The 14,546-nt window shown below is 38.3% G+C and overlaps 1 protein-coding gene across 4 annotated transcripts in view; it reads left to right on the top strand.

Moving 5' to 3' along the window:
* Nucleotides 1-9,332: 9,332 nt before the first annotated feature.
* The window catches only part of WDR11 (WD repeat domain 11), a 47,407-nt gene continuing 42,193 nt past the window's right edge, over nt 9,333-14,546 (top strand). For all 4 annotated transcript variants that reach the window (XM_085305272.1, XM_085305271.1, XM_085305270.1 and 1 more), the window contains exons 1-3: nt 9,333-9,490; nt 10,530-10,641; nt 12,044-12,197. In XM_085305272.1, the coding sequence (XP_085161398.1) occupies nt 9,405-9,490; nt 10,530-10,641; nt 12,044-12,197 (352 nt within the window). In that variant the 5' untranslated portion in view covers nt 9,333-9,404. The remainder of the gene's footprint in view (nt 9,491-10,529; nt 10,642-12,043; nt 12,198-14,546) is intronic.

Raw genomic sequence — 14,546 nt, 5'->3', positions numbered from 1 at the left:
TAATTTTATTCTGCCAGCTATGTGGATTGCCACAGTATCTTCTGATTCTTATGAACTGCCATCCTCTTCTCTTGTTTCCAGGTGACCATTTTTGGCCTTATTTAAACTGGTGAATATAAGTCCCAAATCTAGTTGATGAGAAAATCCTCAGCTGCCTTAATGCTCTTATACCTTTGTTCCAAAACCTGTATCTTATCTTCCTGCTTGTGTTCAATTTGTAATTTCTCCAGAGGAAAATGAAATCATGGCACATCTAGAGATAAGTCGCTGTTCATCACTGTACTGAATGAGAAAGGATGCCCTGCTCATCCTATTTCCCAAATTCTATTGAAACAACTTTTTGCTTCTATTTACCTGCCAAGGCTGCCACTTTATACATCTCAGTGTATCAAAGGGATCAGAATACTTTCCTGGGAGGCTTTGAAAAGAGCAGTAAGTTTCACCAAAGAACCCAGACCCCATGGTAAATTGCTGTGCAGCACTCTTAAAAATATTTTATTAGAAAAAACATAAGCAATTACCAAGCTGCTAATGAGATTTAATATGTTGCGCCTTATCAGAAACCATGATCTAGAGTCATTAATACCACTCAGAGGAACTGGTGAGAACATACTTATGACTTGTAGCAGTACCAGCTGATAGCATAGTAACTGCCATGAGGACTGAAGCTCCATCAAATCTAGTGAACAAACACTTATTTTAATTAATGTTACTGTTTGTTTGCTAAAGCTGTTTCTGTTTAAATGGGGACTTGATCCTTCACAGGCCTTCTTAGCCTTTTATTTGATTATTTATATAGCATTATCCTACCAAGCATTCTCACTTAAGCATCTTCAATCTCTCTTTAGCTTATAAGACCTCCAGAAGCTCAAATCTCTACCATATCACCTTGTTCATAAATCAGCCCAGACCACAGAATTCACATTCCATTTTGCAGAGGGGAGACATTGGTGAAGCACTCATTATGGTTTGAGCAGCTGATACGCTAGGATGTTTGTTTCCTAGCCTCATGTAGACTGGACTTCTACCTATTGAATTATCCTGCCATATTGAGATTTTCCATTGATCTCTTCCATCTAAATCCTTGAAGCAGGACCCTAGCTGATAGACATCAACCGCCAAAGTTCAGTGGACATTGGACTAAGACAAGTCATATGTATTTTTTCTAAGAATGTGAGAACATTTAATGAAAATGTTATACAAACATAATAAGACACAAACATAGTAACTGAAGGTTAATACTCTGACAAGAATAATTTGTATCCAGCCTAAATATTAAGGAGTATATTAGGATATAAATATATAAGGATATATTACATTCAGTAAATAAAAATACTTTAATGGACGTACAAAGGAGTGCAGATACTGTTACCATGGTTGGTAGGCATTTGAATGCCTGTATTTAGTGAAAATAAACATTAATAATAATGTGGATTAAACTTTTCCCTCCATTTAATATGCAGTATACATGTGGACACTTTTATTTCTCAGTATTCACTTTATCAAGTAAATAGCTCTTAAAATCAGTCTTATTTTTGAAGATTTTTTTTCATGAAGCATGTCTTCTTCCTTAAACATTTATTTCAGAGAGCAAATGGGCTGTCAGAAACATTAATTGATTTAAAAGTCTTGAGTATACTACATTGCTGCACAGAGATTTCAAATTTCAGGTTCATATTAGTAGGCACTGTTACTCTTACCCTATATAAATGTGTGTTAGAGTAAAATGCACCAATGCAAATAAATTGCTTATTAGCCACAGGAAAAAAAAATAGTTTCTGTATATGCCTAACTAAATAGTAAATAGTGCTTTCTCAGATTGCTAGGTCATTTCCAAAGCTCTGAAACAGTCAGACAAGCTTGCTTCTCACCTTTTATCCATCTTCTGGATCATTTACTAGCATGGATATCTATTGCACAGTCTCTAGCGTCCCAGACGCAAAAATTCCATGCTTATCTGTAACAATATGCTCTCAAGGTGTATAAAAGGCCAGTGCCTGAATTTCAGCAATAGTCATCAATGAAAAAAGCTCACAATTATGTTAGTGTGATTACAAACTTTAATGATTACAAACTTTAACTTTACTTCTCAGGAAAAAAATAATTTTGAAGTCCAAATCAAAGGTGCACTGAATATGGATATCTGGGACCAGCATCCTCATTCCCTCTCTGTGTCTGTGAACGATTGCACTGATATTTCAGATTTATGTCTGTATCTGAGGTATTTCTCAGGAGGTTTTTCATGCTGTCCATGCGTAGGATATTATAGGATTCATGGTTACCCTGTTAATCTTACGCTTTTTCATGTAGGGCCTCTAGATTGCAATTTAGCTCAGAACTGCCAGCATGAGAGGCTCTACAAATACAGAGAAACAGACAATCCCTGTCTCAAGACCTCATAAACTGAACAGACAACAGAAAGGTGGGAGAAAGTATGTATTCATTGTTTTAGGTGAGAACAGGAGTAAACAGACATAGATTCTGATAAACTCACTCTCACTGAGTGCTTTTTAATGAATGTGACTACATTAGTCAGCATTAGAAAAGGTGGCATGATTTAAAGTGATTCGCAAGTTTGTTGTAGAAATAAATATTAATCTTTTTATCTCAGTTCACTGTCTTATTCGTTAGTCCTCTATTTTATTTATGACTTTTCTGATGCTATGTTTCCAAGCATTTAACAAACTTTTATTACAGTCAAAGTGGATGCAGCAGTAATTTACCTGTTCAATCATATTCTAGTTAATTATTTTATGGCACTGATACTCGGATGAGAAGATGTTGCCTAGGTAACAGAATAATCCTCTATTCTTTTTACAAAAGCTTTAAATCTTTTATGATTCATTTCATCCCTCATTCAAAGAATTAAGCCACCTCAATATTGTGGTCCAGTATCATTACAATGTATTGTTCCAGCTCCGAAGTAGTTTTTGACTTTCTCGTCACAAAAACCTATGCAAGCCGGACAGAAGAGGGAAATATGTATGTCCACCTTTTAAAGAGATAGCGGACACAATGCACTGTTCATACGCACAAAATCTCCAGTAATTATGGATAGTGTGAGTCACACAGAGGCAACAGCAATACAGCAGTACAAAGCTCATTCTCTCTCATGTTGTTCTCATATCTTGTTCCAGGTCTGCTCAGACATGTACTGAGCTGCACATCAGCAACGTATACCAGCGGGATGAGATGTTTGCCCTGAAAAGGGCTGAAAGAAGCCATGTCAGAAAGCTTCCAGTGTCACTATTGTCAGACACAAGAGAAGAATCATAGTTTGATTATTCTCTGAATCTCCCAAAATGAGATTTTCTGAACTTGCATCTGAAATCCAAACAGTTACATTTAATGAAAATTTTCTTTAACAACAGCAGAGAGGAATTCGCCTCAGCTATGAACTCTGATGTAGTAATACCTTTCATAGAAATGGGTGAATGCTCATCAGCAAGAGTATTCAAAGAAAGATCATGAAAGAACACATAAAGGCCAGTGCCTCTCAATGACTGTGTTAGAGATGTCATGGATACTTGGGGATAGGCTGAAATCAGAAAAGAAGGTAACAAAACTGATGATATAGAAATTGTTTAATTTATGAATAAAATCATAATTTATTCTGCATTTCATCATCTTTTGGGACCCTTAAAAAAGAGAAATGCTGAAGGCTAGGGAAAAGCCTGCAAAGCACTGAAGCATCTGGAATTTTTCAGGCAAACTGGAACAGCAAACTTTTTCAAGTTTTCTTGAAACTGATGCTATTGCACAGCACCAGGTGATGGGATGGGACAGTCAGGGAACATCTGCTGAATGAAAGGAAGCTGACTAAGCCAGCAGGATTACAAACTGAAAAACTGCTGATACAGGACTAAGCCACCCTTGAACCATGTTTACCTGTTCAGTGCTGTGAAATACCAAGGTTTAGTGATCCCTTTGGCAATCTGAGAACATGTATTTCAACCTGATTAATGTTTAAAACAACTTGTTCCACTGGGATCATTCTGAGGAGGTTGCTGCTACATTAACTCAGTTCTCACCCTTCCATCAGAGTTTGCTTTAAGTGGGAGACTTTCTGCACTTCCTCCCCTCCCATCCACAAGCAAAACACAGTATAATCATGGCAAGCAAGGAGAGAATAAGCGACTGCTGAGTGCATTTTAAAATACGTGTCTCAACATGGCTAAAGTCTGATTTCTTATCTTTGCTCCAGGTGGATACCAGGAAGTATGTGAGAGGAACTGTTGGTTTTGTATCACAACACCCCTCCTTTGTAATAAGCAATATTGCTTTATTGTGCAGGTGAGCAATCTTACCAAAGTTGACTCAGTAGTTTATTTCTCTATTTGCTAAAAAAGTAGATTTTATTACCAAAAAATAACAGCAAAAGGTACAGAAAAACAATGCAAAATGCGTATCTGCCATGCTAAGGATCATAGAGTTTGAGTGATGTAGTAATTTCACTGAATAAAGGCTTTCACATGAAATAAATTTCAAATAGGTACTGATAATCATCTGCGAATCTTCAACATATATGTACACCATACTTTTGCTTCATTCTAGGGTATTGCATAATCACTAGAGACAAAATGCAAAAAATGCAGAAAAATATTCTGTACTTCGGTGAAAGATGTTTTATGGTAAATAAATTGCATTTGTTGGGGAGAACTTGTTTTTTCTGTCTTTTTAAATAGAGAATAAAAGACTGTTAGTCCTGTTTTTAGGATCATGCTTTTTGTTTCCTATTTCATTTTGCTATTTAGTTACAGTCTTTTGTCCTTGGTCTGAATGTAACAAGGTATTAATATTTTGAAAATGGTTTTGTTCTTGCCTATAGTAGAATGAATATCTGTTCATAGAGATCTGTAGCTGGTGACACTGCTATCTGTTAGTAAAGGTGGACGTTCCACTTAAGATGGACAAGTTGTGAGTTTGTGTACCATCCTAAACAAACTCTGGTAAGTGCTGAAGAATTTTTTTTCATGCCTGTGGCTCACCATCCTTTACTGAAAAATGAGCAATAATTTACTCCAATTATCAGCTATCTGAATAGAAAAACTGATATTTTCTTTAATCTTTCTTTTCACTGTACTTCTCTTTGCCTTTTATTTTCCATGAAACTCTCATTGCCAAAAAGTTGAGTGACAGCTGGTCCTGTGAATATTTCGGTTTCAGAAAAGCCATGCTTTCCAGACTCGCAGGCCTGAACGCTAGCAAAAGTATCTGGCCTCCAAACTGGCTGGACGGAAACCTAAGGTAAGGGTCCAGGCAATTTCTAAAGGACTACAGCTATATCTGCAATGTGGATGTCAGCACATGATAATGCCCTGCTTATCTTGAAGGCAGCACAGTGCCTTGTAGTAAGCGGTTTGTCCCAGAGTGTTTTCTAGAGGATCAACTTCACACGCAGCGAGACAAAGTGGGCCATGTAGCAGCTTAGCAGCTGTGCCAGCAGCCTAGCCTGGGAGATGCAGAGATTTGGAGCTCTGCTCTCTGGCCTACGTTCCACCAAGCAGTAAAAGCTTTGCCATAAAGTGTCTGCACTGCGGTTGTATCAGAGAACTAAGAAGTTGGAGGCAAGATTCTATTTTTGAGTAAGAAATCAGTGTAAATATATTTCTTCTTTGGCCTGTTGGAAATACCTGCTATTTTTGCCTTTTCTGAATAGCTTAATGAAATAGCTAACAGTTGACAGATAAATATGGCAGAGAGTTAGTTAAGCACAGTAGACTTCACTGTTTTCTGAGTACTCAAATATTTTGTACTGCAGACAGGCTCTCTCTTCTTATTTTGCTCCAGTCTGAATCTACTGCCTTAGAAGTTCACATATATATGCCCAGCAGTTTTAGAAGAGCTGGATTAGGCTATGTGTGTTCACTTGAAAAAAGAGTTCCTGGGTAATTCTTGAACTTTTGAGTTATGGCATTTGCCATAAGGAGGCAAGTAATTGAGGCTCTGGTCAAAAGCATCTGATTTCTCATAAAACTGACAGGGTTCTAGGAGTGAAACATTTCAGATTCTGAAATTTGTATAGTCATTTTGTGATTTTGTGTTAATTTCAGCAGAACTGTTTAGTCTCAGCAATAGAATCTTTTCATAAACACCTTTTCTATCATCTTTTTCTGAAATTATGAAACGAAACGCAAAGATCTCAGGGTTACAAAGTTAGGCTGTGATCAGATTAGTCTTGACTTCAGATGCACTTTCTTTGCAAAAAACTCCCTACTTGCTTGATTTTAAATAAAAACGTTATCAACACTAATGCTCACTATTGAATTCCACTTGAATTCAGGGATGCTTTGAGATGTTTGCATCCCCTTTCTTTAGTGCAGCTTTAGAAATATCTGAAGTGTTTTGGTATACAGGCATGCTTAGCTGAATACGTATGTGATTGCTCACACTTCTTTGTTGCTTAGGAGTACTTTGCTGAAAGAGAATCTAATTCTCCAAGTCCTGATAGATCTGAGAATGGGATTACTCCTGCTCCCTCAGTTTAACAATGGATACTTAATTCAGAGAACACTTAAATCTTAAATACTTGGAACAGAAATGATAATGGTAGGGTAATAGCAATATGATTTGTAATGCAAATATAACTCTGCCCAATAGCCTAAATGACCTATCCTTACCAGTTACATATCCTGATTTCAAATACAGCTTTGTATAATGGAATGTAACATAACACATTCCCCAGTTGTTGTGGTATGTTGGTAGATCCCATGAACTCCAGCTGAAGGCTGTGGAAATTAAGGAAGTCTCAGAAGCTTTCACAAGGATTACTCCTGCAGTAATTACTATATATAAAAGATAAAAAGAGGAAGATTGTGTGTATATCTATATTTTGGTGCCATTTTTTATTGCTCAAACTCACATCAGCATTATGTAGAATCATGAGCCTAAAGCTATGTAAAATCACAGTTCTGGTTATTTATTTAATATGATGAGTGGATGTTGAGTTGATTTTACTAGAACAGAGCTCAAAGATATTTCTTAAGAAATATTATTATCAAGTAACTATCCCTGTAGTCACTACCCTTCTCTTACAATATTTTCCAGAGTCCTTCAACCTCCTCTCATTTGGAATAACAGCATCACTCCCTTTTTCTCCAGCCTTGATTTTAGAGTGTATATGGTTGACCAGCTTAGAAATAGTTGGTGTCTCTAGTTTTGGTTCACATCCATCGCTGTGTCTCAGTCTCTGTGTTAGGGAGGAGCTACAGGGAACAAAGAGATCACACAGAGTCCATCCAATGCACATCTTGCCCTCTGACAGTTTTTCCGTATCAGACATCTCACAATATTCCTATTTATTTCAGCTCTTCCAGTGACCCTTATCATTGTCACAAATCTCTTCCTCATCTCCTCTTTCTCTCTTTGAAGAATCTTGATAATGTATTCAGAGAGAGAATTGATGCACTCTGAAATGTTTTTCATTCCACTATCTGGCCCAGAAAACTAATCCATTCTTACATTCTTAGTTCTTCAACCTATTATTTTTCTGACACCGTCATCACTTCCTTTTGTCTCTCCCTTCTCCTGGTACCTTTCTTCTTATCTTCAGATACCTTAATGTACTCTTAGGCATTTCATTTACTCTTTGATTTTCCAAGGTCAAGAAAATGGATGGAAAACTTAAAAGGAGCTTCTGTTGTGTGAAAAAATCCCAACCCACCCTCCCCCCTTAACCACCCCCCCCTTAACCACCCCTCAAAATACTGCCAAAAAGCAAGCCAACTAACCAAGCAAATTACCAAAAAAAAAAAAACCCTAAAACATGAATAGCAACATGATGCCCAAGAATACTGAATAAAAATACAGAATAGACAAAAACCCTTAAAATTAATGAGATTAGTGGTTGCTCAAGGTCTTGCAGAATTGATCTCTTGAGGTGTTGCCTTCAACTGGTGGCAAAGAGGAAGGAACAAAGTCAATCTTATATTTCTACGAACACTGAGATGTGTTTTGGGATCAGATTTTGAAGGAAGGCATTCCAGTATTAAACGGTTGCCTTAAAACTGCATTGAGTCATGTACTGTGTCTCAAGGGCAAATTTCTTTAGAAGAGAGTAGGAAAAGACATCAGCTGCAGGTAGTTTCTTGAGTTCCTCCTTTTACAAATTCAATTGTGACTAATAAGAAAAAAGAAGAACAAGCCCTACTGCACTTTTTGTAACAAACTGGCACCACTGCATTTCAAAAACATATAGCCGACATTAGGATCTTGCCAACTCTGGCCATCTAGTGGCATCTTTTTCACTACAAAAAATATCAGTCAAACAGTTAATAGTCATCCCTATTTTGAAGAGAAGCAAAACCTGCAAACAACACAACATATGTCAACTAAAACTGAAAAAGCTTGCCTGAAACTATCTGAATCTGGCCATCTTACTAACATTGTGGCACAGAGAATGTATATAGCTTCCTCCAGTTCATTAAAAATACTGGAATTCCAACCTTTTTTTATGTTCAATATAACCATATAAAACAAACTGAGCACATGGTGTCTGCTGACTGTTCCTGGGTTTTGGCAGGGATCACGAAATATAACTTCAAAGAAATGGCAAATTTTGCTGTTCCAGTTTGCCTGAAAAATTCCAGATGCTTCAGTTCTTTGCAGCTTGGTGCGTTCCTGCGCAAACACACAACGTGTGCTTGTGTATTGTTCTTGCATTAGGGTATGTCTGTCTGGATGTCTCTGCCAAGCAGGAAGGACAGTTTGGAAGATGGGCAGATTGGAGTGTGGGTAACACAAGGTAGGACTCAGCACCTCGTGGTGAAAGGGTTTTGTCCGTTTTGGGCGAAGGAGCAGCAACACTGTGATTACTGCAACAGAGCTGTTGCTGTTGCCTTTCTCTATTTAGCAGGTAACTTCGGAGAAGAAATGAGTGTGATGAAAAAAGTTAGCTGGATCCAGTAATCGGTGCTGCAGCATGGAGGCACCCAGAGATCCAGCACAAAGGGGTTTTGATGTGACAGATACTTTGACAGATACTCTTTAGATGGGAACCTTTGAGGGAACAGCTGGACATTTTTGTGTTTACGTAACTTTTGGTGTTGCGTTTGCGGACTGGGAGGAGGCACATCGTTTCCCAGAGGTGTTCAGCAGAGGCAGGCTGAGGCCAGGAGATCCCTGCGGGTGCTTTCCGTGCCCAGGCTGTAGGATCGGAACTTAGGGAGGATCTGAACTCCGCGCCCCAGGCCCGGCGGTGCCAGCCGGGCTACAGCATCGGCAGAAACTGGCCCGGCCAGCGCAGGGGGCCCAGCGCGGAACTCGCGCTCTGGCGCCGCGGGGCCCACCCGGAGCCCGGCGGCACGGACCGGCGACGCACCGCCGCGGCGGCGCTTCCTGCGCGGCGGCGGCGGCGCTGGGCGAAGCCGGAGCGCGCTCGCCACCGCCGCTCCCCGCTGCCGGCCATGCAGCCCTTCACGGTGAACATCAAGCTGTCGGCGCGGACCCTGACGGGCGCCCTGAGCGCGCCCAACAGGGGGGCGGCGGACTGGTGAGGGGCCGCGGCCGGGGCGGGGCGGGGCGGTCGGCCTGGGCCCGGGGACGGCCCGGCGTCTCTGCAAAGCTTCCTGCTAGCCAGAGGGCCCCGTAGTTAAAAGCTTTAAGCTGAGGCTTACGTACAAGTACTGTTAGGCACCGGGCAAACTTATAAGAGCTCCCTCTCCTCTCCTGCCCTCTCTGTTCCTGCAGAGGCCAGCAAAGCATAGGCAGGGAGCAGTGGAGTTTGAGCTGCCCAGTTCCCAAGCAAGGACAAAGCCATGTCTTTAGAAGGGTTTATTTTATTTTTATTCTGGTAATATTTGTTTCTGGACTTGTAAAGGACTTGCTGATGTAACAAACCATTGAGATTTGAGTGGCTTCTTCTGGTTTCCAATATTGGTCTTTTTTTCAGTTACATTTTGAGTAGTATACAAACCATAAATACATTGGTTTTCGTATTTATCGACAAGTTCACCCAACTGTTCTGGGAAACATTAACCTAAGGCTGCTGAATCTGAGGCAGAGAAATTAAAACTTTTTAAAAACTATGACCTTTAAGTTTGTCACCTCTCAAAGAACATTGCCTGAAATTCTCTCTTCTATTTTTACTCTTTGATTTTCTTCCTTGATGTTCTCCCTTGCTTAGTCTTCACCACAGCTCTATGATTGTTGTCAACCTGTGAGGTCGAATAGGCCTCGACAGATTTTTCATGATTTCTGTAACCATTCAAGCACTGTTTCAAAAAAAAATAATAATAATAACTTATCAGCTTGTTCATTTATTAAATCTAAGAATTTACAAAAGGGAATGTTTATAGGTAAACACAAAGAGATACTTTGTGGCTTCTTAGGATTAGGTCAGCAAATAGTTCAGTAGGTGGTGCTGGAATTGCAGTTCATAGTGCTTTGGGGTGTTATGTTACTAAGTGACTTTTACTGTTTGGTACTTGTGTCTAGTAGCACGAATTCATCTTACCAAAACAAGCATTGTTATGGATGTGAACTGATTTTTGTTATTTTTGCCTGTTTGATGATATTGTATGCTATTCTAGGGGTTGGCAAGGTTTGATTGCATATGGATGTCATTCTCTTGTGCTCATAGTTGATGCCAGTACTGCTCAGACTTTGCAAGTTTTGGAAAGACACAAAGCTAATGTTGTCAAGGTGAGATATATGTGTTTTAAGGTATATTACTTGATTATGATGTGTATATTATTATTCTAAATCACTGTGAATACTTGATATTATATGGAACTTGCTTGCCTTTGGCACCTTTTTCGGGTAAGCCTTATCCTTGGCCTTAATTATTCTCAGGGTAGCCTTTACAGTGAATAAAAAAATAAATTCCAGTGTCTAAAATTTTATAAAAAATACCAAATATTTGCAGTAAGGAGGTAGGTGCTGTAGTGACAACTTTGTTCTAAAATTTTCACTTAGGTTAAATAGTAGGTTGTATCAAAATCAGTTTTGTTCCATCATTTTGATGTGCTTCAGCTACATTTTCAAGCTTTGAGAAGTAACTTCATTTTAGTAGAAAACCAAACATTAAAGTCCAAATAGTCTTTATGTAATTTATAAGAGAATTTTCCAAACCCACCATCTGGTGCTTTATTAAGAGAAGTAGACTCTAGGAAAGTACTTCTTCTTAGGAGAGTACTTTTACAAAAAAATGTAATTATAGGAATAATTTTTTAATTCATCTCCAAAAATGAGAGGAATGAAATGTATGTTTATTCTGATATGTTAAGAAACAGGGGTAATCTTGCTCTTTGAATTTGGTGAGATGCAGGGCACAAATTGTTGAAAAATAAGCAGTTGTCACCCCTATTTCTGGCTAATGCTGCTGTATTTTTGAGTCAGGATGGAGAGGCAATGGTCAGCACAGTAAGACAATAATTCCTTCTAGGAGAGGACCAGGGACTCTGGTGGAGCACAGTGTGACTGCAATGAGGAAGGAGAGTTTAAGAGTGTTAGAGCTGCACGTGTTCTGTTTAAGACTTCTCGCTTTTTAGAGTTCATAACGGCTGACAGCTCCACCCTTGGGAATTGATATTTTCCATGCTTGGTATTTGCTTGGAAGTAATATCTATTTAACTGAGGAAGAAATAGCTTTGTAGATTTCTCCTATTGCTTTTCTTAGTATTACATATTTACATTTCACATGTAGATGCTCTCACAGGAAATTTTTTTGTTTGTTTGTTTTTTGAACATTAGGGAGCAGGAATTACAAAATTAAAATTTGCAGGTAGAGGAGACTCTCCCAGGAATTCTTTTAGCGATTCTGATAGAAATATGCTTTAGCTTTGTAGTTAGAACTCTTTTAAGATTGCTTACTATACCTATGTAATGTTTTGTTTAATTTATTCAGCTATGCTTTTTGAGGTGCATCCTCGTCATACCAGGGTAGATGTAGCAAAACGGTGGCTAGTTTTATGAATTCCGTTGTAAATATAATTGATTTTTCAAGGTAGTGCTGCATAATGATAATTCTTAAATATATGCTTACACAGACATCATTAAATGATGAGTTATTTAGCCTTTGACCAGTTTTCATCTGTATCTTCAGGTTAAATGGGCTAAAGAAAACTACCATCACAATATTGGCTCTCCATATTCTTTACGTTTAGCTTCTGCTGATGCTACTGGAAAAATAATTGTTTGGGATGTGGCAACAGGAACAGCTCGTTGTGAAATACAAGAACATGCAAAACCAATTCAAGGTAATGATAATCGGTGATGTTTGTATGGAAGTTACTTTAGGAAGCCTTAGGTAAAAGTCTGTCAGCTAGGATTTATAAATTATGCCTAGTTCTGCCATTGAATTTTACTGTTGGAGTTATTCATCTTCTGTACGTTTATTTACTCATCTTCTGTGTAAGACATAATGTCTCCCAGGGTGAAGCTGTGTTAATTCATTATGGTAGTATCTTCCAGGTTATTTTGACAAAAAGTTGCAAACTATTTTTGTTAATGTTACTGACTGAAATCATAAAACTAAGTGTCAAGTACATCTTCCTGTTTTTGAATTGGAGATCTAGAGCGGCCTGCACTCTATCTGAATATTAGTGCCATTTGTAGAGGTGTAGTATTTTTACAGCATTGCATTACTGTAAGTTAGAGTTTTGATTGTGCACTTTGATAATGACTACTTTGATAATTATTTAGATGATTCATTACATAGCTACTGCTAGCCAGACATACTAGCCTTATAACATAAATTTGCAATGTAACCATAAAGAGAAGTTGTTTTTTTTTCTGAGCATATGTGCAATTGGCAGTTAATGGGAGCAGTGATGCTTTTCTATGCATAGGTAGCAATAATAGAGATAAATGTGAAGAATTAGCAACTGAACAGTCAAGAGAAAAAGTAAGTTTTGGATGGATACAAATGTTTTCTGCTTTCATTTAGGAAGATAGCTTACTAGTGGCATTTGCTTCTTATGATTCTGCTTTATATATGGTTGCCCAGTGCAATTGGGATGGTTTGGAAAGTACCCAAGAAATTCTACCTGAACAGTTTGGGGCAGCTGGGTATTTGAAGATGCTTTATCTTGTTTGCATAAAAAAGACTGTTTCAACATATGCTTATTCTCAACATATCTCTAGCTTTTAAAAATGTACACATTTCACAAATTTTGAGGGGAAGTAGGAAAGAAGTGGGGGAAAAACAACCTAATCATTTTTGATGTTGGAAGCTATAGAGAATTTATGCTCGCTTATGCTAGGGTAGAAATCTCTAGAAGTTTGGCCTGGCATAGAAGTTAGTGGTATTTTAATTGGGCTTAAAGGGGAGAGAACAGAAAATTTAGCCACTAACCTGATATAACACAACTAAGAGAAGGTGGGAAAAGAGTAATATTTCTCCTGGCTTCTGTTTGTGTTCTTCCGTTAGTGGGGTGAATGCTCCCTTTCATTAGTTAGCATCTTGTACTTCATCAGTACAGAAATTGTAGTAGTGGTTAGAACAGGGAGTCAAAAGATCTAGACTTTCTTCCTAGTAACATCAGATATCCATTATCATCTTTATTATCACTTTAATTGGTGCAGTTTGTAGTTGATAGTACTACTCTTATACTACCGCAACACTTGATTTGGGAGGGACAGACTTGTGATAAACATTTTTCTGCGTATTGGAAACACTTACAACAGATCTCTCCAAGAGCTGGCTAGAGTACTGGTTAGCTTTGTAAAGGACATGCTACTGTGGCTGGACTGTTTCCAATACCTGAGCTGCTGCTGCTGGGACTAGACTGCAGTCAACGTTAGACCAGCTCTTTTGAAGTCAATTGGGAAGGATAACTCTACAGGTGCAGCAGCATTTACATGCTCTGGGTGTATGGTGAATTTTCTGTTTATTGCTGCTGTTGTCTATTAGCAACATATCTGCAAATTATTTCTGAAGTAAAACTTAGATTACCTTTCCTTTAGAAAAAACCCTACGATAGTGATTTTCTAAAAATAATTTATAGTTTATGTGGACTATTTTTAAAAAACTTACCATGACCTTTGCATTTTTCCTGTTTTATTTTGAATTCTGTCATCTGAAAAACCCCTTACAAAATCGGTTTTTATACATTATGCTTCTATTTTTATAAACTCTGGGAAAGTAGGTACAGTATAGTAACACTACCTGTAAGTCATATAGTAGGATGCTGAATATTTATTCTTCTTTAAGTTCAATTAATGTTATTAACATTTTCTTGTGTTATAAGTTGTTTTTTATCCCTGACACTGAGTCATTGAATGTTTAATGTGGTTTTACCCATGCCATATGAAGGTTTCCCTGCCCCCCCCCAACTTTTGCAGACCTAGTGGAAGCCTTTCAGTGTGTAATTCTATTGGGTGGGGAAAAAATCAATAAGCAACAGAATTAAAATTGTATTTTTTCCTCAGTCCCTAGTTTTATTTACCAATAGCCTATGACAAAAGCAGCCTGTCAGCTACTTTCCATCTTCTTCTGAGCCTCTGGCTGTTTTCTGCAAGCCTGTAGAAAATAGTGGAAATGCAGAGATTCAGCACTGGAGTGATCTGTCAGCTCTTTGTATGTTGTCTGCAAAGGTTTCATAGGA

This window comes from Rhea americana, unplaced genomic scaffold (genome assembly GCF_003343005.1).
Source record: "Rhea americana isolate MKP2758 unplaced genomic scaffold, rheAme1 scaffold_218, whole genome shotgun sequence".
Classification (NCBI taxonomy): Eukaryota; Metazoa; Chordata; class Aves; order Rheiformes; family Rheidae; genus Rhea; species Rhea americana.
The sequence above is the reverse complement of the archived record's forward strand: the minus strand, read 5'-3'. Positions and strand labels throughout refer to the sequence as shown.